Source organism: Chaetodon trifascialis, chromosome 10 (assembly GCF_039877785.1).
Source record: "Chaetodon trifascialis isolate fChaTrf1 chromosome 10, fChaTrf1.hap1, whole genome shotgun sequence".
Taxonomy (NCBI): Eukaryota; Metazoa; Chordata; class Actinopteri; order Chaetodontiformes; family Chaetodontidae; genus Chaetodon; species Chaetodon trifascialis.
Window position 1 is genome coordinate 21709674 of NC_092065.1, and position 26155 is coordinate 21735828.

Genomic DNA, 26155 nt, shown 5'->3' on the forward strand with positions numbered 1-26155 from the left:
TTTAGGAGTTTTATGAACACAAAGTGGACTAAGCCTCACTATGAGAACTCTATCATTTCTACACAGCTCCTGAGAGAAACGGTCGCCTCTGTAATGTTCACAGTGTGCCAGTGATTTGATGATAGATCCTCTGAGGATCTAGAGACTGGAGCTCATGCTGCTGTTGTTCCTGAGTGAACTTTCTTGTTGACTTATTTTAAAGTTTCACTCAGTGCAGCAGGTAGAGACAGCATTGTTAAAAAAAACAAAAAAAAAAGTTTTTGTGCCAAAATTGTGTGATTTTTTTCCTTTTTCCTTTTCTCGGCCGAGTGTTTCAAACTATGAGATTAGTAAATGTTATTAAATAGTTGTTCGTCATACTATAAAAGTTAATGGCCTATTAAGATTCGAGATTTACTTTATTGTCCCACATTATAGGAGATTTGGATCAGACTGCATCCAAATAAAGCAATCCACAAACAGAAAAGACAAGGGCGAGACAGGTACAGGGAGCAACAAACACATCAAAGAACATAATAAAACTTACATTAAAAACTATGCTACAAGTATACAATAAAATGTGCGAGAGAAAAGCGCTACAGTTGGAAAATAGTTAATCATCGAGTAAAAAACAAAGCTCTTTTGACTTCCATATTAATTTCATTCTTCATCTCGACATCTAAGATTTTTGTTAAAGTAGGGGTGAAAGGGTTTTGAAGGAGGGTCCTTCAGTCAGCAATGTGGTACTCTAGACCTCCTCCCTGACGGCAGTATCTGATGCTACTGGTGTGAAACACATGCGATGTGTCAGTTATTATCCTGTTGGCTTACCTTAGAAGAGCCTGTTCACAGGGAGACCTGAATGGATGCCGTCTTAGACCTGTTCTCTGTCACGCAGTCTGCATGAGCCCGAAGGTTATATAGCCTAACCTCTGTTCCAACAGTGGCAATTTTACATATATTAGTCAACTATAATTGGCTAAATGTTAGACTAACTTTATGAATAGTCTCATCATGACAGTCAGCCAAGCATCTAGGTAAGTAGTATTAGGCGATACCAAAGATGTCGTAGGTCAGTGGCCCCCAGCCTTTTTTGCACCATGGACCGGTTTCACGTAAAGCAATATTTTGACGGACCGGCATAGGAACAAATAAAAACAAATTATTAAAAATATAACTCACCATTACGCTGAATATAGTTGTTTTAATTAAGGCGAGCCCTGCGCTTGTTTCTCTTCAGCGAGAAGGCTGCATTGCCTCATTTGGGAGCCTGTTGCCACATTTTACGTAGGGCGGACTTGGTGCATGAAAATCACCTGAAGCGATAAACCCGTATTTTAATTAGGACTGCTGATATTGTCTCTTAAATGCAGCTTTCTTTTTCTTGGAAGTTGGAGGCTCTTCTTCTTCTTTCTCATCATTTGGCCTTTTTCCCTTTCCGAAGAAGCTCTCCAAAGATGTTTGTTTTTTACTCATTTTTGCTAGCTTGTGGACTTTTTTACTGACCGATAAACTGCTAAACTGCATCATGTCACCGAGACGAGCGGTTTGACATGTGTACAGAGGCACAGGTGGATGCACCTGATTTTCAAAATAAAACTTCTTTCAGACTCTGATGATCAATCAAGTATTTTTTGTTCAGTCTCTCTACGCAGCCTGGTACTGGACCACGGACCGGTGGTTGGGGAGCGCTTTCATAGGTTGTAATTAGTGTCGCAATGACAACATTTAGTTTGTGTTTTGAATGATTTTATTTTCTTACTTGTGTCATTAAGCAAATGAGGCCACATTGGAAACATCCGACAAGTTGCAGCTCAGGCAGAGGTCAAGCTCATCTAATAGGGTAGACCATGAAAACGTAACTAAGCAAGCTCATTTTCAGCGGACTCTGGATGCTGCAGGTGCTGTCCAAGTTTAACGGGCAGTCTATGGAATATTTCTTTGTGAATGCATCACAAATGAAGAGAGGATCAGAAGAGTGAATGATGAATGGAAGAACGTTTTGCTGCCTTTTCATCTTTACTTGCTAACTATAGCTAGCTATAGACTAGAGGAAAAAATGATTTAATTCACTATGCCAGCAGCAACTGGCAAGTTTTAAGGTGGAATGGATATTTTTTTGTGTGTGTGTTGTTAATCAATCAATGCACCTTAAATGTCAATAAGACATTTAGGTGGTTAGGTTAATAACATTATACTGGTCCTTTGTTGAATTGTTGAAAGCTCCTGTTAGTTAGCGTTTCACACTGTTGGCCAGTGTTGTGCATGAACATGCTAAAAGAGCGTGATCATTGAACCTGCTCATGTTTTTGATGAACTGTGAAGTCAACATATCAATTTGCAACTGATGAACATGAGTGTTGTTAACGCTCACACTCAGTTCCATGGCACCTGTGATGCTGGATGACGAAGGCATTACCTGTCCCACTCTGCCTCTGACTGGCTTAATCTGATATTCTTACCCTAATAATTTTATTCTGTGTCAGCTGAGCTTTGACCTGCCCCTCGTGAAGTGTGAACTTGCACAACACCACTATCAGTGCTGAGGGGGAGCTGAAGAGAGGCAGAGTACTCAGGAGAGCACATAAATGTCAAATCCATTGGATTTTCCTGGCAAAACCATCCCAAATACTTTGTATAGAAACCAGTCCTGTTAGAAGCAACTGAGAAAGACAGGGAAGATCTCGTATTTCAAATCACGTTACAACCTGTTCATCCATTGGCAGTACAAAGTGATTAGACTCCTTCACATAGTACCTTTAAGCTTAACAGCAGCATTCATGCATCTTCACATTCAGATACGTTTTTCCCCTCGTGCTGGAAAGTGCAAGTTGTTTATATTTGAATGTGAGCTGGACGCTGTAACTTTTTGTCAATCTGTCCGTCACTCTCCTTTTCTCCCCCTGATTGACGTGCTGTATGGGTTGTGATTGACAGCTAGTTGTTAGCTGGTTATCTGTGTCTGTACAGTGATGATGTTCTGCGTCTTTGCAGAGATACTGCAGTCAGACAGACCCAACCTGAGGAGGACACAGAGTGAGGAGACACCCAGTACAGCGGGATCGCATAGCAGGTCAGGACACACACGCACACACACACACACACAAAGCACTGTTTGAAATTCAAATGCAATCTCCTTGATGCTGCAAATGAGAAAACCGAGATTGAATGTGGAAGAATTAATAACATTTTCCTGCCAATTGCCTAAAAAGGAAGTGACCTTGGCTTCTGACATCAAGGCACATCATATTTGTTTAGAAAAAATCAGAGCAGTGTAATGGTGCTGTGTTAGGTGGCAGTCTGTTGTAGTAGCTCCGTATTGGTTGCAAACTAGACACTTTTGAGGAGGTGGTGGAGAGGAGGACGCTGGACAGACTGTCATCCATCATGGATAACCCTGAACGTCCTCTTCACCACCTCGTGGACAGACAGCTCCGCTGTCACAAGGACCGCTTCAGGAAATAATTCCTGCCACAAACCATCACACTGTACAATAGCAACTTAAACAGCTAATCCACTAACCTCACAAACTCCAATATTTTAAATATTATCTACTACTGCAATATTGCACATACAGTCCACAGTTAACATTTATCATCCAAAACTGCACAAATATTTTGCTATTTTTTGCTTGTAAATACTGTCTATTTATTTAGTTATATTGTATTTTTTATTATTATAATATTATGTAATACGTATTATACATTATAATACATATTATATAATGATATATTTAGTTATTTTTATTCCTGCTTACATTTTTTGTCACTTGTTACTTTTTCTATATATTGTGTATACATTGTATGTTTGCCCGTATGTTAATGCTACTGCGACAAAATAATTTCCCATATTGGGATCAATAAAGAAGCAGTCTAAGTCTAAGCAAATGTTTAATCAGAGGATTAATAAACCTCTCAGTGTTGGTAGTTTTCAGCACTGAGTCCTGAGGTTCAGGTTCCACACTCAGTCCTGCATATCCCCTATTGACTGTACGCTGCTGCCATTATCCATTTTCGATATTTTAAGCCTGTAGAGGTCAGGCACAGTGGAAAAGTGGCTCATCGCGTAGAACATGTCTAAGAAATAATAGCCCTGTAGTTTAAAAGAAAAAGCCACATATACATCACACCTCATCATCTCCTTACATCATGCTGTTTTTCCATCTAACAAAGGCAGTGCTGATAGTTTGGGTTTTATGAGAGCAGCTTTCCTTCATAGGAGCTTTCCTTGCTCACAGCGATCCGTCTCCTCTTTTCACTGCATTTTCTTATTGCGATTCCTTATGTTGTAGACTCACAGCATGCCTTTTGTGCATATCTTGGTATTTATTTTAAAAAGTGGTCTACATTCCCAAAAAATATTTAAGAAATATGTAGCACCCTCTCTGAAATGAAGACCACCCTCACTATTAATAGAATAATTGCATTTTTATGAAGTGCTGACCGTCAGGGAGTTAGAGCAAAGGTATTATATCACACAGGAAAGAACGGATTTAATGGAGCAGCTGCCATCGCCATCATCTATTCACCCTATTGACCCTCTCCTCTAATGTGCATCAGGATCTGTGTAATTCAGCTCAGCTCGGCGTGTGACAATGACTGATTGAGCAGTAATCTCATACATTTGATTTGTGATAATTACGTGGAGCAAGGGGAAAAAGAAACGTCCCTGTCAGGCGGGAATGTGCGAGAAAAAACTCAGAGGAGCCTGGAATGCAGACGGGGGCTACCCACCACGTCTTCATGGGTTGGGTGCGATTATGTCACAGTGACGGTCTCATCTGCCTCTTGGGTCTGTGAGTGGAATTATAGCCGCTCAAAATATGCTGTGTTTCAGCATGAAGTGCCCATCAAACAGTCCCAGTACATGGTTGTAATCTTTAGCCCCCTCCTCATCCTCCAAGGTGAAAGACTTCTACGCTTGTTTGGCCTCTGGGCCTATAGAGTACATCAGCTGGACTTCAGCAGGCTCTTTGTTTAGCTTTGTTGTGACCTGCTACATTGAAAAATGTTGTTCCCAGTCAGGCCATTCCTCAGACTCTTGTCCAGATAAACATACCATATTTACTTCACTTATGACACCATGTGATGTATTTATAAATCCATTGAACAGAGGAGAGAAGAGATGGTGGTCTGTGTAGCCGACTGTTAGCTTTATTCACATGTTTACGGTCCACCTTGCATGTGCAAAGTGTCACAAATACAACAGGCTCACACCTCAGGAACCGCTGGGGTAGAGCCACATAATGTTCAACAAAAGTTGTAAAAGTTATACAGGAAGAGGTGGAAGGTGACATAAAATATTTCAGCCAACTATCCAACCGAAAGTCCTGTTTATTGTCTGACGCTGACACACACACACACTGACACTGACACACACAGAAAATCAGCTTTTTAGGCACCTAAATCCAGCATCGTTTATTACACAGCTGGTCTCAAATCTCTGCAGAAGTAGTGGTATAATAATAAGAATAGAAAAGCACTAATAAACTTGCATAACCTTTTTCTGAAACACTGTTTGCTGAGCGCTTAAATGAAATTCATAAACTCGGCATAATTGTAACCAAAATAAATGGAAGAAAGAAAAAAGGATCGAGTGATGGAGCCCTGTGCCAGTATGGTCGACTAAAGCACTTATGCAGAGTGCCAGCATGTTATTCCCCCCGTAATGTGGTTTCAGATGCTGCTCTCACTGGCTAGAATGGTGGTGGGATAATAAATAGTGGAGCAGACTGCATTTATTTCAAAGCTTTGCGGCGGGGGTGCGTGGGGTCAGATGGTATTTCCCTCCAAACATTGCAGGGGGGCATTAAACACAGTTCAGCCAAGAGCCCAAACCACCGCTGTCATGGAGAGGCAGTCAACATCTCTATCGAGTTGTGTAAGAACGGACGCCGCAGAGAGAGAAAGAAGAGGAGCGGTGTTTTTTGGTCTCCCATGACGAGGAGCTTGGTGCCCATACACAAACACATTCATGCATCTATACAGTAAATATGTACACGCACGCCAAGTTGATGCTTCCTTCCTCTGCTGCTTCTTTGCCTCGTTGCAGCCAATAAACAACCGAGCGCGGCCCCGAATCCGGTCTTCTGTTGACGCCCGTCCAAGCTCGGCCTCAGCATTCCTCGGTCCTGGGGAGGGAAAGCCAACATATTTTTCTTTGTATGAAAGTTCTTGTCGGAAAAGCAAAGTTATATTTAGTGTTAGGAAAATATGAGGGTGTTCAGAGAGGAAAAGTAGCCGACAGCAACACCTCTGTTTGTGTTTTCGGTGTGCTTGGTTTGCCTGTGTACGGCTCACGCGTGTGCCAGGTCTGTTCCCCCGAGTCAGGAAGAACAATAGCTCTAATTATAAGTTGTCATAACAAAGCTGTGGGTTGATTCACAGGAAGCGGACATGAAAGACTGTCAAAGAACGAGTAAGACACAACAATCGTACACATTTCTTGCCATACAGCGAGCATTGATGTCTCTCTGTCATCTCTCCCTCCCTCCCTCCCTCTCATCCTCCTTTCCCCCTCATCTCCTTTTCTTTCACTTTCTCCCCGCATCTGCTCCACATCTCATCCTTTCTCTCTCTCTGTGTCCCTCTGTTTTTCAGGAGTAACAGGCACTCAGTGGGGGGTTCGCAGGGCAGCTCTCCAGGGTGCTCCAGAGGGGCCTCTCTGACGAACGGGGAGGTGAATGAGGAGCAGGTCCCCGGCTCTGGCCCGTCTGGTCACCGTCAGTCCTCCAAGAGTCACGCCAGCCCTGGAAGCAGCGCAGGTACGAAAACGTCTGCTAACATTAATACCACGGGACACACAGACCTTGCTTTAACAGGACGTTTCTGTATGTACACTGACTGAACGTTGATGTCAAAATGGACAGAAGCTGCTGATATTCTGCATCTTTAAAGCTGCACCAGCAGATGTTCTGATGCCAACCAGTAAAAAAAATAAACGTATTATGTCACTTCAGGGTGGGCAGCAGTCACTTCAGGCTTACATAGAGTCTAAATCTGTCATCAGAAACAGCTGAAGTTGAGATCTTCACACAGACAACAAAGGAGTTATGAATACTGCCTCATCCGAGTAAATTAATGACATTTTATGTAATCTGCCACTAATGATATTTGTTCTTTAACCTGTGAAAGCGATGGTCAGCACTAACACATGCTGAACTAACCTGCGCCTGTTACCTGAAAAAGATTCACTCACCTGTGAGCACAGGGGATCAGTGTATTTTTCCTGATAGGAGGCAGACGATTCTGACGATCAGAACCCAGTTAATGCTCCTGATCATAAAACCTAAATTCATGCCTGCTTTTCTGCTCTAACAGATATCAGTATGTGACTTTTCGTCCTTCCCCTCTGCTCGCTGTGTCTTCTCTCAGACAAAGTTGAGTTGACGTCTAACGGGCTGGAGAACAGTCGCTGGGGCGTTGCCCGTCACACGCCTCCTCCGTCCTCTCCCTCGGGCCGATCCCCGGCCGCCAGCAGCAGCAGCGGCAGCCCCTCTCCAGGTCAAGACGCCCTGGGTCTGGCCGCACCTTCGGAGCCCGGCCCCAACGCAACCTCCACCGCCGAACAGACCAGCAACAGCACCACAGAACCCACTACAGACTCGCTTCCGGCAGGGTGAGAGGCAGTGCATGCGATCTCACATCTCTCAGCCCACAGTTTGAAGCAGTGCAGTTTGATTGCATTAGTATTTGTTTTCGTCCTTGAAGTATTTCATGGGCAGTGTGCCTCCAGTAACACATGGTCCTAGAGACCCTGCAGTATTTGGCAATATTACAAACAAAACCTTTCAAAACATTTCTTTAAAAAACACATTTTCTCGTCATTTCCTATTTTGAGATAAGTCATAGTGTGTTTTTTGCAAGTGCTATTTAATTTACCAAACTTTGCAGAAAGCTCCAGTCTCGTTCAGAGTGGTGTTCGCTAAATTGTGTGCTTTCGTGATAATCAAACATTATGTCACCAACAGTCTGTTGTGCAGCACATGCTGCAGCTTTGGACCCTTGACAAGCATGTGGGCTGAAGTAGACACAAACCTTCATAAGATACACAAACAGTCAGTAAATATATCATTAATGTTTTGCTTTTAGTGTGAGAAATATGAGAATACACCCTTATTTCAACTTTCCACGACTACATACAGTAATAAATAGAGCCTGCTTGCTATATTGTTACTTACAGCTATAAATGACTTCACTGAGTGCTTCTAATTCCAAAACAATGGTCATCATATTTAATTTTGAAAGTCAGAATAAAAGCAATCAATGATCAAGATCTTAAACAGTGTTAATATCCAGTTTCAGTCAAAATAGTGTGACTGAGAGATGGTGACTACTGACTGTAAACAGCAGACTTTTGGACTTGTCATCGCAGGAATAGCACAAGGGGAACTAACAACATTGCTTTGTCATGTAACTCTGCACTCTGAAAGCCTTTTTCCATGTCCAGTCTCACTGCACTGCACTGTGCTGATGAGCCAGCACGCACAACAGGAGGCCCTTTAACACAGTCGTTAATGACTTAATTAAAGCACATGTCTGCAATATCATAGATGTTGCAATATCTGCAATGAAAAGTCAAAATGTCATGAAAATGACTGACCCTACGTTTACACGTTCAGCAGGGTATTTTGGAAAACGGATATTTTAGCCCCTCTTTTTTCAAAAATAACATTGTGCGCACAACATCGTTTTTAAAATGTTGTCGTTTACATGAGCACGGATAAATACACCGTCGAGCGCCATCATAACTATGCCAAGCCGATGGGCGCAAGTGTAAACACAGGTCGCTTTTCATTCACATGTTGTGACATATCTAGTATTTTTGTAATGTGAATCAAATGCGACTCTTCTTTCTCTCTCTCCCCCCCCCCCCTATAGCTGGGAGCAGAGGGTGTTGCCTCATGGCAGAGTGTACTATGTCGACCACAACACCAAAACCACAACCTGGGAAAGACCACTGCCACCGGGGTATGCCTGCTCCATTTTTCAGTGTTTTCTGTGTTGGTGCATTGATTTCATGACATACAGTGTTAGGCAAGGTAAGACTAGGTGATAAGTTGGGTCTACATTGGCCTTTAAAAGTCACACATCAGCTAGTCATGTCCTCCACCTCTGATATTATGGAAACCATTGCGTGACCACAGATACAGGGAACAAACACGCTCACAAATACCGGTTCCAGACTAATCTTCATGGGATGAACAGCTTATTACAGCAACTGATCCATGCTCTGATAAACTGGCTGCCCGTGTGAAACTCTTTCATTGCTGAGGTTTTCAAATGCTCCCTTTTTTCCTTTCAATGGGTGAATAAGGTCAGTGGATTTAAATGTTGTAATGGTTACCAGCCAGTAAATCTGTGTGAGGGGTGACTGCCTCAGCAGCTGCTGGCTGTTACTGCAAAAAGTCATTACCTTGTTTCGGTAGAGAGTTTAGTGATTAATTCAGAAGCTATTTTTGAATCTTCCTTTTTTTTGGTAGAATACCTCTGAAACATCTGTCAACCACGACTGAGCTGAAGTGCTCATATTTGGTTTCAAAGACTCATGTTAGCGTAAAGTTCATACACCTTTTCTTTTTAATCTCCAGCATGGGATTTTAATTTCACAATATCGTGCAACAAACGAAGACACACACAAACAAACAAACAAACAAACAGTGAACTTGAGCATTGATGAACTACATTCTGCTCTGTACAGATTTTAAAAAGCCCTCTAAGGGAAGTTTGTGATGTTTGGACCGTATGAATGTGCTCTGGTTCATTTTATAAATGATAATGTGAATGTTAGAAGACTGGTCAACATCCTGTTTACAGTCGCTGCACAGGAAACTTACCTAACCTGCTGCTAACCCCTTCTCTTATGTTGAGTTTATGCTCTGACACAGGAAGTTAAATAGACACGGATGTGCAACACAGCTAAACAAGCTTTGATAGTGTCCTCCATGTTGGACTCTCCGGCTCTCGATTGCCTCAAAGGTCAGAGCTGTCGTGACGCTTTGTGGTCAGTCATGCCGGTTCGCGTTTGACCTGGTGTGACCTGTAGGCACTTCATCAGGCGTGCAGGTAAATGACAGAAACGCATCCAGAGGAATGTTTCTGTTCCAGTCTCGTCAGCGGCCCGAACAGGCCGTCTCGTATGTTTGTTTTAAGAATGTTTTCAGATCTAACAGCGCGCGCTGTAATTGGTTCTAAATCACCCAGTTGATTTTCGTGTTTGTGTGCTGAGCCGTCATAATGAGGACACAGTTTCTCCCTCTCTCTGTGCGCAGCAGAGCGGAGGACCCCGGGCCAGAGCCCAGCCTCTTTATGACATTTTTACTTGCACCAATTATTTGTTGATTTTCAGTGTGTGACTGGGTGACAGAGAGAAAGAGAGGCTGCTTTTAGGAAAAGGTCAACCCCCCTTCTGCTCAAACCCCCACCCCCCATCTCAGTTTTTCCATACAAGGAACGAGAGCGCGGGGGCCCGGAGAACAAAAGTCCTTTCTTAGCGCCACATGTACTTCCATCCACCACTGTGTTGGCTGCTGGCCGCCGTGGCCCTTCAGAGGATCAATTAGCAAACTAACACTGGGTTTGTGCTCCAGATGTACACACCAGGAACTGTTTAGATGCTGGAGGGGGGCAGGGTGGGATGAGTTAAGCAATCGAGGTTTGGAAGCAGAAATAATGAAAGCCATCCAAAGCCGGGCTGAGGAGAGCTTCTGAGTCACACTGCTCTTTATCAAATATCCTGTGGAGTGATGCATCACTCGTTCAAGATGCAGGACGTCATAACACGCTTTAATTAAAACTGAAACTCTGTTTACGGTACATAAAGCCATACTTGTCAGCATCGCATGTTGTCTGTCAACCACAATGTTACAATTCCTTTTCATGATTTATGTTGTTTAGGCAAAGTTAAACAACAGAAACGAGACTGTAAAGCAGCATTTCGTGTTTATGTTCAATACTGCATTCCCACAGTCCGAGCATAGAATGGGAACAGCTGTACCAAACCTAAATGCAACACTAACTGAAGCTCATATGCAACATCATGAAAGCTGTGATCAGCCCTTCAGTCGAGACTGCAGCCGCTCCCATCCCGTCCAACGGTGGTGGTTTTCTACCTGGCAGAGCGTCTTAATGTGACTGTGGAAACTAAGCGACAGTCAGTTGTGTTTCATGCTGACACTGAGATGCTAAATAAACCCCAGTTTTCCTAATTAGAGCGATCACAAACCAGTTGAGGCTGAAGCCACCAAAAGAATATCGAGACGTCCAAAAAACAGCACAAAAAGAACACAAAGCATAAACAGTCCTTCACTGAGTTTATTTATTGCAGTACACTATGAAGTACTTTCATTTTGACAGAGTTTTATTGAGAGTTAACATGAAATATTGGGTAACGTGGTGTCTGGAGTCTGAGCCACAAACTGGCCAATGCTGAACTGCCACAGACCAGAAATGTTTCATGGTGGAAATATCTTTCACATTTTAACAGAACACAACAAATGGGCGGTTATTATAAACAGTGAAATTTGATGCCGCCTTTTAGAAAACGTATTACAAAAGAGTGTATTATGATTACCACGACCATGGAAAATACTTGTTTCTGACTGGATGGCTGTCGGAGTCATAAAATCTTCTATCGGGGCACTACGTATAGTTTCTGTCTCCAGTTTGATCAATGTACTGCAAGCATTGTTCGTTATGATGCCGCAACCCTGATTCCAAACAAAGGTGGAACGCTGCGTAAAATATAACTAAAGGAGGATGTGATTACGTGCTAATCCACGTTGACATCTACTCAGTTGAAAACAGCACAAAGACAATATATTTCATCAGCTTCATTGGTTTTTGTAAATATCTGCTTATTCTGAATATGATGCAGCAACACATATTAAATAAGTTGGTTCAGGAGCGACTAAAGACTGGGAAAGATGTGGAACGCTCCAGAAACACCTGTTTGGAACATCCATCCATCCATCCATCCATTTTCTCCCGCTTCATCCGGGGCTGGGTCGCAGGGGGAGCAGTCTGAGCAGGGACGCCCAAACATCCCCCTCCCGGGACACTTCCCCTAGCTCTTCCGGGGGGATCCCAAGGCGTTCCCAGGCCAGCCGAGAGACAAAGTTACTCCAGCGTGTCCTGTGTCTTCCTCGAGGCCTCCTCCCGGTGGGATATGCCTGGAACACCTCCCTGGGGAGGCGTCCAGGGGGCATCCGATAGAAATGCCCGAGACACCTCAGCTGACTCCTCTCGATGTGGAGGAGCAGCGACTCTACTCTGAGCTCCTCCCGGGTGACAGAGCTCCTCACCCTATCTCTAAGGGAGCGCCCCGCCACCCTGTGGAGGAAACTCATTTCAGCCACTTGTATCCGTGACCTCGTTCTTTCGGTCATGACCCAAAGTTCATGACCATAGGTGAGGGTAGGAACGTAGATTGACCGGTAAATCGAGAGCTTCGCCTTTCGGCTCAGCTCCTTCTTCACCACAACAGACCGGTACAGCGACCGCATTACTGCAGCATTACGGTTCCCAGCCGAGTGTGAAGCAGCTGGGATGAGAGTCAGCACCTCCAAGTCCGAGGCCATGGTTCTCGACCGGAAAAAGGTGGCTTTCTCCCTTCAGGATGGGGGAGAGTTCCTGCCTCAAGTGGAGGAGTTTAAGTATCTTGGGATCTTTTGGATCATTCCACAGGTAAACAGGTTGATTGGTAACAAGTGATAGTATGATGATTGGGTATGAAAGGGGCATCCTGGAAAGGCTCAGTCGCTCACAAGCGAGGATGGAGCGAGGTTCACCACTTTGTGATTGCTCAATCAATCAATCAATCAATCAATCAATCAATCAATCAATCAATCAATCAATCAATCAATCAATCAATCAATCAATCAATCAACTTTATTTATATAGCACATTTTAAAAAAACCACAGGGGTAGCCAAAGTGCTGTACACTGGGACGTAATAATAATTGAGTTAAAAGTTACAAGCATAAAAGCAATCAAACAAACAAACAAGCTCAAGGCAAGTGATTTCTTAGAGGAATGCCAAACAGAGTGGAACTAAAGTGTATTAAAATGTATTAAAAGCCAAGGAATAAAAGTGTGTTTTTAAAAGAGATTTAAAAGCAGGAAGCGACGAGGCCTGTCTAATGTTAAAAGGCAACTCGTTCCAGAGCTTGGGAGCAACGGCGGCAAACGCTCTGTTTCCTCCGAGCTTCAGCCTTGTTTTGGGGACTGCCAGCAGCAGCTGATTGGCTGATCTTAGGGATCAGGGTGGACAGTAAGGCTGAAGCAGGCCAGACAGATATGGTATATGGTGCTCAGTTTTGTTTGGTCAACACATGTCAAAATCCATCCCAACAGAAAATGGGATGGAGACAGTAGATCAGAGCTCATAGTGATTGCTGTCAGCCATCGTGAATGAGAGGGCTGTTCAAAAGAAGATGTACTGTGTAATCTCAATTTGGACCGCTCATGGTGAGGAAGCTGTACACTTCTGCTTCAAAGAAATACACTACAGTATGAGTTAAAGTCAGATAGCAGAAATAAGTAGAGACTCTCAGACGAGCCACTGCGGGCTCAGGGATTTTCCCTGGCTCCAGTAAATAACTAGCTAGTGCTAATATCAGAGAGGGAACAGTGTTGTCCTGCCTTTCAAAGGAAGCTCAGAGGCATGGTGGTCAGAGAGACTATCCCTCAACCAAATTACTCCCTGTTTGCAATCATCTGCACTGCTGATGTGTCCTTGAGCAAGATATTGAAACCTGCCAGCTCCTGGGGTGCAGTTGTGTAGCTGAGCCTGACTTCTGACCACAAGAGACAAGAGATTTTCCATTCAGAAGACAACAAAGTACCTTTATTATTCCACTCCTTACGTCAGCTAATGTGGGCTCTGTTCTCACTGGAGACACAATGCTGAGTGTGTGTGCCATGCTTAAAGGTTCTCAGCAAAGAAGTACCGTTTACAGTGCATGTAGACAAATACGCTTATCAAGGATACGACTGTTTCCGTGGCTTATGAAAGTGTTGCTCAAACTTCTTTGAGGGAAAACTGAAGTCAGGTGTCATCAGTTTTGATGCAGTCAGTAAAAGAGCGGTTTGTTGTTTTTGCTGGGCTTTATTTTCCCGGCTGCTCGCTGAGAGAAATAACCCACAGCTGCCACCTCACTCCAGTACAGATTCAATAAACATTTGTTGTGCTGGAGGAGTCACTTTGCATGAAGAGCTGTTTTTAGGGATGATTGAGTCAGGCCTCTTAACTTAGCTTAAATTGGTGCACAGCGTCAGTATACGTGACGTCTCTTAACACTCAACATTTCACTCTTAGTTGACTTAGAGACACCTGTGTTCACTGGTGGGAGCAGCAAGTGTGTTTTTAAATAATAAGTGAGGTCATATTCTGTTTTTTTCCTATTGTCAGCAAATATGAATAGACCCCAACCAACAAGGAATTGATCCTACTAACAAGCACTGTGTGTTTGTGTGTGTCTGTGTGTGTATTGCGTCACACTGTTCCACTGGCCTCCCTGACCATTAACACACATGCTTTTGCTTATTCTGACTCAGCCCCGCATACACTGCTGCTGAAAATAGTCCCAACACATGCACTGCGTCCTCCTCTTTGAGTAATATTTTCTAAAAACTACAGGAACCAGCAAAAACAGCATGGGTGGTTTTCCACACAGCAGTGGGACACAGTAAAAGTTGTTTACCTTGATTACATGTCGGAGACGTATTGGGTTTCACTCACCGCATTAAGAGCCTGTTGTCTGCAGCTTATCATCTCACAGCTCATTATAGCTGTTCTTCTCTGCAATATTTACTCATCCATTGGTAAAAAGTAGTGCTATTAAAAATAACGCGTTATTAACGCGTTAACGCAAATCAGTTTTAACAGCGTCATTTTTTTTATCGTGAGATTAACTCTCTTTGTGACCTAGTGAACTTGTAGTTTTTTATAAGCTGTGGCCAACGTAAGAAAAACTACAGGATCCGGTTGTAAACCGGAAACAAAACAATAGGCACACCCCACGCACGTTTAAGTCTTGCCTGCTCGCTAGCTGTAAAAGAGTAGGCTACCGGTTTGTGTGGATGTCAAGCGCGAAATGCCGAATTGGATGCGAACGAGATTCTGGATGGAAAGTTTAGTTTCAAAAAGTTGCCCGATGGATCGACTGACAAGACCAAAGTTATCTGTGTGTGTTGTCGGTGTGAACTGAATTATCACCGTAGCACATCCAGTCTGAAATACCACTTGATGGCCAAACACACGGCGAATGCGAATTCTCCGTTTAAGTTTAAGCCACGGTTTAACTGCCCTATAGGCAGAAAGAAAGTGTTTTTGAAGGGGCTTTTTTGTAACCAGGTGTTTATTTTTTTGCCATCTGTTGATTGACAGTGTTAAATTGTGTGAGATTTTGATTCATTCAAATGTGAATGACTGCTCAAAGTGAGAATGTTAGTGTGAAATATAACACTACACGTTGTTGTAGCCATTAAAAAACATTTGTACAAAGCAAGCCTATTCACTTTTTCATATTGATAACAGTATTAAAATGATCATTCAAGGGACATTTAGAATAGATCAAAATTTGCGATTAATTTGCGATTAATCGCAAGTTAGCTACGACATTCATGAGATTAATCACGATTAAATATTTTAATCAATTGACAGCACTAGTAAGAAGCGCTGAATTGTCCATATCTTGTTGACTAAAAATAAGACTAATTTACAGTTGCAATAATCTAAGTGACAAACACATCGTCTTACCTGCAGCTGCTTCATAATAAAATGTACCCTGTGTTTCGCCAGTCGGACCCTTTTAATGAGAAGCAGCAGGAAATGTTCAGTTTGCATTCGCTCCAGCTGAAGGAGAGCCATCAGTAAACAGAGACACTTAACGAACAGTAACAGTGGGGCGCTTGAACGCATGCATTGTTTCCTGTGAATCCCCTGTGTATGGGTGCACAGTGTAAATCTCACACGGGAAAGGCAGACTGTGCCAATAACAATGAAAGCTACGACGTGGAGGGTCAGTTACAGGATGTAAATACGTTGACTTGCTATTGCTGGGCAAATGCTGGCCATAAAAGGCATCAGAAATGGGGTGGGGCGCCCTGGTGGCCTCGGGGGTTCGGCCTTTGACTTTGAGTCTGACTGTGGACCTATGTTGTAGGTCGTCTCATTTTCTGTCCTCTCGCTTCTGTCAACAAAAGCATAAAATGTGCCCAAAATGCTTCATGAATAGGGTTTCTAAGTTCAGATAAATGTGTATTCATCCATAGAATGTTGACTGAGCACATAAGCTCTCACCATAACACTCTGCTTTCATGTCGTAAATCTGTCATTCAGCTCTCCTCCTGCTCACTGGACACACACTGGATGTGTGTTTGAGTTTGGTTTAGGCGCAACAAAAGTGAATCTATGTAGAGGTCTCGGGCCACTGGGAGGACCCAGCAAATGAAAAGTTGATCTGTTGAGCTGATTATATTAGCGTGTGAACGAGGTTTTGTGTGTTTAAACTTTTGGTGTTAATCTCATGTTCTGTGCGTCGTCCAATATTATAGAGCTTCGAGAACATCAGGGCATTTTGAACATGGAACATTTTGACGAATGAAAGTTCACTGTAGAGGAGCAGAGCAGAATTTATTTTCCAGCTTATCTCACACATTCATTGCGGCGACCAGTCTTTTACATCCTGACTGCAGTGCAAACCAGATTGTCAGACCGCTTTAGAAAAACACTGAACAAAAGCAGAGAGGTGGAAGGCTGCAGAGACACAGCTCGTTATGAAAGGTTGAAAAAAAAAACAAAACACCATGGAGTTTTAACATTGCTACGGTGGAAGCGATGTCATGGTCGACATGAGTGTTTATTCCTTTTTGCATGAGTGTGTGTGCGCGCATTCTCGAGCCCGTCGGTTTCTGCACAGTGTGTTTTTGTTAGCAGACGGAAGTCGACGCTGTTTTCTCTTCCAAATTCTGTAGCGCTGAAGTCAGAGATATGAGAATAGCAGCGGAACAGCAGTCAGTCCTGCTGAGCCCAGGGAACTGGTGTGTGTGTGTGTGTGTGTGTGTGTGTGTGTGTGTGTGTGTGTGTGTGTGTGTGTGTGTGTGTGTGTGTGTGTGTGTGTGTGTGTGTGTGTGTGTGTGTGTGTGTGTGTGTGTGTGTGTTTCTGTGGACCCTCTGTATCTCAGTCCATGTCCAGACCTCCCATCTCAGGGGAAGAACAGGATATACAGAAAACAGACAGTTTTTCTGTTATTCAGTAAATGGACGAATCCTGACTTAGTAGCTTGTTGTATGGATATTTTATGTTCTATCCGATGCCTAACAATAACAGTATGGAACAGCTGATAAACTGTACATTTAACCCAAATAGTGAACAGAATATCTGCGGGAAGTTTGTGTAAAGTGAGAGATTTGGGTGAATTTTGAGCAGATTTTTTCCTGTTAATGTTGCACCAGAGATGAGTCATACAGTCTCTGTATCATATATATATATATTTCAATTTCCCCCAGTCATACACTTCTTTTTCAGACCCATTCAGCGTTCTCCTCTCCCTGTTGTTCTATCATCTCTCTGGTTGATTTAACTCTTCTCATGCAGGATGAAGCTGTTAAGCGGAGAGTGAAGGTTCTGTGAATGCAGCTTGTGTTCAGGTCTTATCCTGTGAGATTCTTTTTAAGTTTATACCTTAAGGAATAAACTAAACTAAAAAATATCAATTTCTTCACATGAATGAATGGAAAGCTAACTTGTAGGCCTACTATCTAAAGTTTTCTCACACCCCTTAAACTCAGCAGGCCTTGCGACCTCTAGTGGAGGTCGGGACTCCCAGGTTGGGAACCAGTGACATCGACCTCTTAGTCATGCCACTGGCAGGCACTGACGCACACACACACTACGACTCATGGTTATTGCCACTCAGAAATCTGGCGTCGCCCATTGTTTTCCCTAATCATTGTAATTAAGTGCTGGCGTTGTCTTTAAAGTGAATAAATTGTTGTTGATGATGTCTGAGGCTGAGCTAAACCAGTAATGACGCCACAAAAAAGAAAAAGAAGAAGAAATCTGGGGACCTGCCATGTGAATATCCATCAGTTTTATTCTGCCCTTGTTGCGATCCTTTTCAGGAGATGTAGAACGAGACTTTCGTGCTTCATCCCCAGCTCCTCTTCCTCCCTCCCCCTCTCTGTCTCCCGCCTGTTACTGTTTGCTTTCCTTTTCTTGCCTTTGTTTCTTTTTCCTTCTCTATATAAATCAGTCTTGTTACTATCAGCAGCACCGCTTTTCGATACAGCCACCCACTCTTGACGTGCTTAATAAAGATACTGTTGAAAGCCGCAGCCCCTCTCACCCCCATCTGTCTCCCCCTCCAGCTGGGAGAAGCGAGTGGACCAGCGGGGCAGGTACTACTACGTGGACCACAACACTAGAACTACCACATGGCAGAGGCCCACGGCCGAGTCTGTGCGCAACTACCAGCAGTGGCAGAGTCAGCGCAGCCAGCTGCAGGGCGCCATGCACCAGTTCAGCCAGCGCTTCCTCTACCAGGTACTGCCGGCCTTTCCCAGCCATGTTTACATGCACACAGTGTCCTAGTATATAGGAAACAATGATGCCTCACTGAGGCAGGTTTTCCCCCAGGAAGGGCTTTAAAATAGTTCTGATGGGTGCAGCATTCACTGCTGTGACTACAGGGCATTGACTTTGGGTCTGTTAGATATTACTTTAAAGATCCCTGCAGACATGTTTTAAGATGTATAGAAATCACTGCACTTTGACTAATCAAGTGTTTTTTTCCACAAAAAAAGTTCTATCATCTTGTTAAAATCCTAAACATTGCAGCCTCGTCTTCCTTATTACAAAATCCTGAATCTATGATCATTTTTTCTGATCATAAATATCCAGAGATACACTTAAGACTTACTTCTGGCACTCTGCAACCTCAACTAGACTTGACCCGCAGATTTTATTTCTTTTACCTGACTGCTGATAAATCTTAAATTGACAATCATAATTTTGTACTGGAAAATATGTCCAACTAAAATATGCTAACTATGCTAATATGATTTAAATCAACTAAATTACATCCAACAACAAAAGCCTTCTCCGCTGGGACGTCTGTATTCTGATATCAGTGTCTTGCATCAATGGACACATAGGCTTACATCTTACATCACTTTCAATGTGCACAGGCGTGAGACCACATATGCACATTATAGCAAAGTGAGAATGAACCAAAACAGCGACTTTTCATGGTACACATAGTCATTTGAGCCATTGTTAATGGTCAAAATATTGATTAGTGCAGCTGAATAGTTAACATTCACCTCAGCTCGCTGATGTTGGTGTCATCAGAAAGTCATTGTTGACTGGGAATAAAGCCAGACTTGGGCTGAGATATGTCAGCTGATGTCTCCAGTAACCTTTCATATGCACAATTCTGGGTAAAGTGTTCAACTCAGAAGTCTGTCTTTCTTTGTCTTTTAGCTGTTTAAAGCTCAGGGCTCATCGTTGTGCTGTACACGTTCACCAAACACGATCAACACCTGCTTTGTGTAAGATCCGTGCTGTATGCGACACGTCACAGGACGTCGGTTTCTATAGAAATTAAAGATGTTATTTGAGACTTGTTTCTAGTATTTTTCCGGCGCAGTCAGTCGAGGTTCGACCATGTCTCCGGCAGTCGCCGTCCTCTCCGTGAAGCAGCCAAGGTCAGACTGCAACCAGACAGTAAAAATTTACGGGGCTGAAACAACAGAGCTTTCTCAATGGACCATTATTAAAAGCAACCTTAAAACTCTTATAGGCTCCTATATAAACACCCCACCCTGCACTCTGTGTGTGTGTTTGTGTGTTCTAAGGTTTCAGTTCTTATGAAAGTTTTCTGTGCATTTGTCCTCGTTTACAGTTAGTCTTCCTATGCATCGCTCTTTAAAATCACCTTACCGTGTTTCACTCCATCCATCCCTCTAACCCTCTCATCATCCGTCTATCTGTCCATCCACACGCCGTCGTCCTGCCCCACACATTGACAGTCTCACACCCGTACTCCTGATCCCGTCATCACGCCATATCCGTGTCTGCCTACGCCTGCTGTGGTCAGCGTTGAAGTTGCGAACAAAGGTTTGAAATCGTTAAGCTACCGGCCACATGCTATTTCAGTGAGAGTAATTGACCTTCGAACATGAACCGTCATCAAACATCTGGGGAGTTACACACACAAGCAGCAGAGAAACAGAACTCCTTTGTGAAAAGCTAAACACAAAGTGTGAGCAGGTGGTGGAGCCACTGGCCTGCTCTGATTTATCGTCCACTGGCATTTAGAGTAGGTCTTGGCAGTCAATCATTTTGGACCCTGGTAAGAGTATTACTCTGTTTACTTTATTGATTGTAAGTGTGACCAGTGTTATTACTGTAACTGAATTAGCCTTCTGTCGATGCTGCCCTTTAGCTGGGAAAGTACAGCTCACATCTTCATGCAAGGCTCTAATCACGTGAATATGACAGTATCAGTAAGACTGAGGTGGAATTTCTTCTCTTCATGGGCTGAGAATCAAACCTCAATACCAAGCAAAATGTGTCCAGAGTATTATTGAACGAACCAAAGCTGGCATGAAATGCTTTGTGGGATTCTTAGTCATGTTTCCTTATTCTTTGATTAGGTATTTTTTAGACTTGAAGTTCTTGTATTTTTGCTTTTGTTAAAACATTAAACACTGTGTTTGAGAGGTTTGCTCTGCTTTGTTAGAATAGATATTAACAGGTATTAAAAAAGCATCATTTAGTATCATTTTACCCCATTTTCCACTGCATGAAGTTAACCTGACGTGAAGCTGGTGTTCCCTCTCGGCTTTGTGGAGGAGCCCACCATTGAACAGCAGTAGAATACCATTTTACGACTGCGTCTGTAACGGCCCCGACCAATACTTAAAAAAAGAAAGGGCCAAGCACATGTGTGCGGATCCTCCCGTGCAACAGATGGACAAATACCGAAGGGGAGTAAAATAAAGCCTTGGACCAAAGCCTCACAATTTCCCTTAAACTTCAGGTTAAAGGGAGCTCCTGTTTGCTGCAGTCCCTCGGTCGAAACCCTATTCTTTTCTGCCTTAAAGGCCTCTGAACACCTCAAAGCCGAGGCTTACTCTACAAAGTGTCCTGCAGGAAATAGATAAGATTAGATAAGATCTCTGGCTTACTGTCGTCCTCAGCATCTCTCTGACTCACTCAGTGCACAGTGCCGTGATCCGTTTTGATTATGGTTCACAGCAGAAGAAAGTATTTGATTTAATAGCCAGGTTATCCCTCGTGGGATTGTTTCCAGTGATGTCAGATGTCGTGTGATGTCATGATTGAAACAGTCATCGCAGTGTCAGGATTAATTCATGCGCTCGAAGGTGACGCCACACACACTCTGTCCACGCTGGGACAGAAACGTTCAGATTCGGCGCGGGCTGCAGACTTTGCCTCCTTCCTTTCTCCTCCTCTGGCCTTCCTCCTCTCCCTCCTCTCCCTCGGTGTGTGTGAGAAAAGCCAGTGGGCAGGTCTGCCCTCCATGTAGATAGTGCACTGCTCTGTCTTGGAATGCCCACACTGCTGATAGCTGCGACTATTTATGGCCCCAGTGTGTGTGAACAAGGAAACACACACAAAAGAGCTCATAGTTTAACCGTGAGCACAGCCACATGTTCTACTGCCCGACTGACACGCTCACTGCGTGGAGACGCGCTGTAAAAAATAACAACTCCAACAGGATGGCTGAAAAACTCCTCTCTTACTGTTAAAAATCAGAGCATCAGTTTCATTTACTGCGACTTTCACTCTGTTTCAGTGTGTGTGCGCGCGCTAATGTGCATGTATGCCCTGTTAAATCATGTGCTCCTCCTCTGTGTGCGTGTGTGGGTGTGTGTGGTTGTGTGTGGGTGTGGGTGTGTTTGAGCAGATTTGTTCACAGGGCTGTAATGTTGAGGTCAGGTGCCACATTTCTTTTCTGCTGCACATGACAACCGAAGGGTCAAGGGGCCGGTCGTCCTCTTAAATGGACCATGGCGCTGTAACGAGTGCCTGCACACACACACACACACACACACACACACACACACACACACACACACACACACACACAGGTTAAAGCTGTGTCTGTGCAAACTCATAAACAGTAGCAACAAAGCGTGCATGCATTGAGAGTTTGTAGTCACAGACGGCGCTTGCAGATATACACTTTTTTTTTTTGCTGGTGCACAATGGGTGTGTGTGTGTGTGTGTGTGTGTGTGTGTGTGTGTGTGTGTGTGTGTGTGTGTGTGTGTGTGTGTGTGTGTGTGTGTGTGTGTGTGTGTGTGTGTGTGTGTGTGTGTGTGTGTGTGTGTGTGTGTGTTTGCAGAGTGATTGCAGCTCGTTAGGAACCCCAGAGAGAGCAGCCTCAGAGTCATTAACTGCCATTTCCGGCTCTCCCCTCCCTCTTTCCCCTCTTTTCACTCCTTCCAGTCTTCCTTTCCTTTACCTCCGTCGTTTCCTTTGACCCCACCCACCCCACCGCCCCATCTTTCTGTCTCCAAAATCCCCCCGATCTCACTTTCCCTCTCAAAATCCCCCTTTTCTTCATCGCTCCAAAATCTTTGTGTTTTCATCTCTGCTTATTTCAGATACCCTCCTCCTCTCACCGGTCTTTTGCTCCCCTCACCCTCATTTGCCTCCTCCTTCCTCCCTCTCTCTCCAGCTTTCTGTCCATTCTTGCTGGAACAAGGACTCTTAACAGCAGCACCTGAATCATTTTTTTCACTCACACCACCGAACAGAAAACTCACACACATCCACATTCAGCCGTGTTTACACACAGCCCGTCAGCGCTCATGTTTCCATTAAGCACATTAAGCGCTTTATACCATGAAAGGACAATGAACAGAAGTTACTGAACCTGTACTGATGCTGCTTTTCTTAACATTATGTTATGAAGAAAAGAAGAAGGTCTGTGTGAATTATGTGTGTCACGATCTGTTTTTTCAGTCTGTGTGGGCAGATCATTTTCCTCTGATCATTATAATCTTATATTTTGAATCTATACATTTATACCTGCTGTGCTGATGAGCTGCCGAAAAACTACAATAACTAACTTCCAGTTGTTTTTCAGTTAACATGCATCCGTCCTTTTCGCTCGCTTTATCAATTAGTCAATAGACAAAAAATCCATTAGCAACTATTTTGACTGTTAATTGTTTTTAAGCAAAAATGTCAGATATTCTCGCTTGTCCTTCGTCAGGTTTTGTTGCTCGTCTTTGTCTTTAGTGACAGTGATGTCAATATGTTTTGGTTTGAAGCGATTTGAAGACATCACCACTGGACTGTGAAATTGCGATTGGTGAAAAATTCCACCTTTTCTGACATTTTGTAAAGCAAAACAAAAACAATCAAGACAATAATGTGCAGATTAAGTGACGGTGAAAATGATGTTAAATTGCAGCCCGAACACATTTCACTGCATGAGACCTAAGGCCATGAAATGTGGTTAGATGCTCTGGAAAACCTCCTTGTTGATGTATTGTGTTGCACAATTATAAAAGCATCTCCAAAACAGCTTGTCTGTTAGCAGCAGTCATACTGAAGAAGCAGCGGGTCAGGTTCAGCGTGTGGGTCTCCAGCTTAAACCCCCACTGTTTGGACTATAAACCTCAATGTCAAACGAAACCAGAGAGCGAAGTAGAAAGATGCAAATATTCACCAGCAAAAATATTTTCTTTCTGCATAATTAACTATAGCAGTTCTAAACACGCAGTGCGGTGTGAACGCTGGGCGAGTGACCATCGCTTCACGAGAGATGAGAGACGACATAAACATGTTTTCAGAGCGCCTGAATGGCCGATGAACTCACTGACCTCCAGTTTACCGGATTCCTGTTCGTCACTTTGCCTCCTGCTGTGCACAGATTTGCTCTCTGCGCGTGTGGAAAACAAGTTGTCTTTGCAGGAGAAATGTGCTGAAAGTTTTTACACTGGTATGAATGAATAGTTCTAGGTTTGTAGTTTATCTTCTGAAGCCACACTGGTGCTCGAACACGTTAAAGGCGACCAGCTGAAGTGACTGTTTTCACCTGTGGTGCCTGGCCTTGAAACGGACCTTTATGGCATATTCCTTCCAGATCCATAACACCCAGCCATTATTTCACACGTTTCTGCCAACATGCTGCTTTTCCCTCTCTTCCTCTCCCTCCCTTGTTTTCTCAGTCCCTCTTTCTTTTCCTCCCTCCAGCCTCGCTCTGTCTGGAAGCTGCTGAGGAGCTGAATGGTCAGAGCCAGGATGAAGTCATCATGTCTTTATATCATTATATTCTCCTTTTACCTTTTTTAGTCACAGAAAGCCCATAAGGGTGGGGCGCCGGGGCATAGATTGGCTGTCGATGGGAGCGACACACACACATACACACACACACACCCTTTAACCCTGTTATGTGCCCACTCTCGCTCCTCCAGCAGGCCTCGTCCTTTCCATCCCGACTCCCTCAGAGTTTCCATGACAGAGCCGTTTTAAATGGGCACAGTCACATTTCTTTTTGGGAAACGCTGCGTAAAGTGACGTTGACATTCGATGGATAATGCTCTACTTTATGGCTTCTCAGAAAATAATCATCACTTTTGTGGTGCGACATGTCTCAGTGAAAAAAAAAAAAAAAACCTTTGAAGGTCCACCAGCTTTCATTTGGAAAACGGTGGTTTTGGGTTTTTTCACCTCAGCATAGCCAATAAAGGACGACAAGCGCTACCTGCGCTGCCAAAACCAGCCGTTTAATAGATGGAGAAGCCACCGAAACGGCATTTTCCCACAGCTTTTGATGATACTCTGAATGCATAATAGATTTGTTGTCTATATGCAGAGTTGTTTGGCATCTTAAAATCAACCAAAAAGTCGTGTACCTGTACTTGTACTTTTTATTTCCAGCACCGCTGCACCATTAACCAGCATAACATGTTGTGATTAGAGGGGCCCGTACTCTGCTTGGTGGTACACTTAATGATTCTGGAGCTGTTTGCGACACATATAACCCGACCGGTTCGATAAACATCTTTCAGCAGAAAAACCCATCAGCGGCCACTAATTCCCAACAAGCGTCTTTTCAGCTACTTTTCCACTCAGGCTAATATATATTCATGGAAGTGCGTGTGTGTGTGTGCGCGCGTGTGTGTCTGTGTGTGTGTATTCCAACATAAGAACGTACACATTGACTGTTTGCCACAGACAAACTTTCCACACACACGCTTTTTTTCAGTGTGTGTGTATATGAGCGCAGGCTGAGTAAACCCCACAGTGGTTTCCAGGCCCAGGCTGAATAAAGGTGCCTTTTGTCAGGCCCGGGGTGGGTTGGGGCGGCCGGGGAGGAGGCGGGGTGGGTGGGGCGGGGGGTGTCCAGTCTGGAACAAGCATGAATGTTCCCTCAGTTCCCTCAGACATCGCACTTCCCTGCCTATTTTCACAGCAGCTCTAGAAGAGAGCAAGAGAACGAGGAGGAGGAGGAGGACCTCGGGGTGGGGTAGGGAGGGGTGCCAGGGTGGAGGAGGAGGAGGAGGGATGTACTTGAGGAGGTGAGCGGGAAGCTGGGGGGTGGGGCTTGCGTCCAGCCAGTGAGCTCATTGGAACAGCGTTGTTGTTTTATCCTCCTACCGAGCGTGTAGTTTTTGGAAGGCATACGAGCCACCAGCCGGCCAGCTCCGTCAGTCGCCCCTTACCGCTGCAGCAGAGAGGAGCCACCCCCACCCCTTTCTGCCCTCAACACTTGCACACACACATACACGCACACACTTCAGCCAGCCCGACTTACCCACAGGTACCATCCTCGGTTTCGTGAGTTAGCGAGGTCAGGCGGCGAAGACTTGATTGTCCACGTTTGGCTTCACTGAGTGAGTTTTACTGGCGTTGCTTTCAAATGTCTTCTTTTTTTCTGACTCGTCTGAACTCTCACTGGTTTTCCCTCTCTGTATTTTTTGGGATGTTTTTTTCCCAACCTCCTCTTCATCCTCACGCGGCGGTGAGAAAGCGAGTGGACCGACAAGAATTTCATGCCATGCAGGGCAATGAGGACAAACGCTGAGAGGAAGCGGGAGAGAGCGGTGCAGAGCGGTGCAGAGAGGTGGAAGAGGAGAGGACAGAGACAGAAAGGTGTCCTAACTGGATCTGTTTTGTCTGTTTCTCCC

The 26155-nt window shown here is 44.1% G+C and overlaps 1 protein-coding gene across 5 annotated transcripts in view; it reads left to right on the plus strand.

The window, feature by feature from the left end:
- Positions 1-26155, plus strand: part of wwp2 (WW domain containing E3 ubiquitin protein ligase 2) — a 55658-nt gene that overhangs the window by 14416 nt on the left and 15087 nt on the right. For 4 of the 5 annotated variants that reach the window (XM_070971698.1, XM_070971701.1, XM_070971697.1 and 1 more), the window contains exons 6-10: positions 2974-3052; positions 6579-6742; positions 7353-7596; positions 8859-8948; positions 18352-18526. In XM_070971698.1, the coding sequence (XP_070827799.1) occupies positions 2974-3052; positions 6579-6742; positions 7353-7596; positions 8859-8948; positions 18352-18526 (752 nt within the window). Of the gene's footprint in view, positions 1-2973; positions 3053-6578; positions 6743-7352; positions 7597-8858; positions 8949-18351; positions 18527-25630; positions 25862-26155 lie in introns of those variants that run through there. The other variant, XM_070971702.1, reaches the window with a different exon arrangement.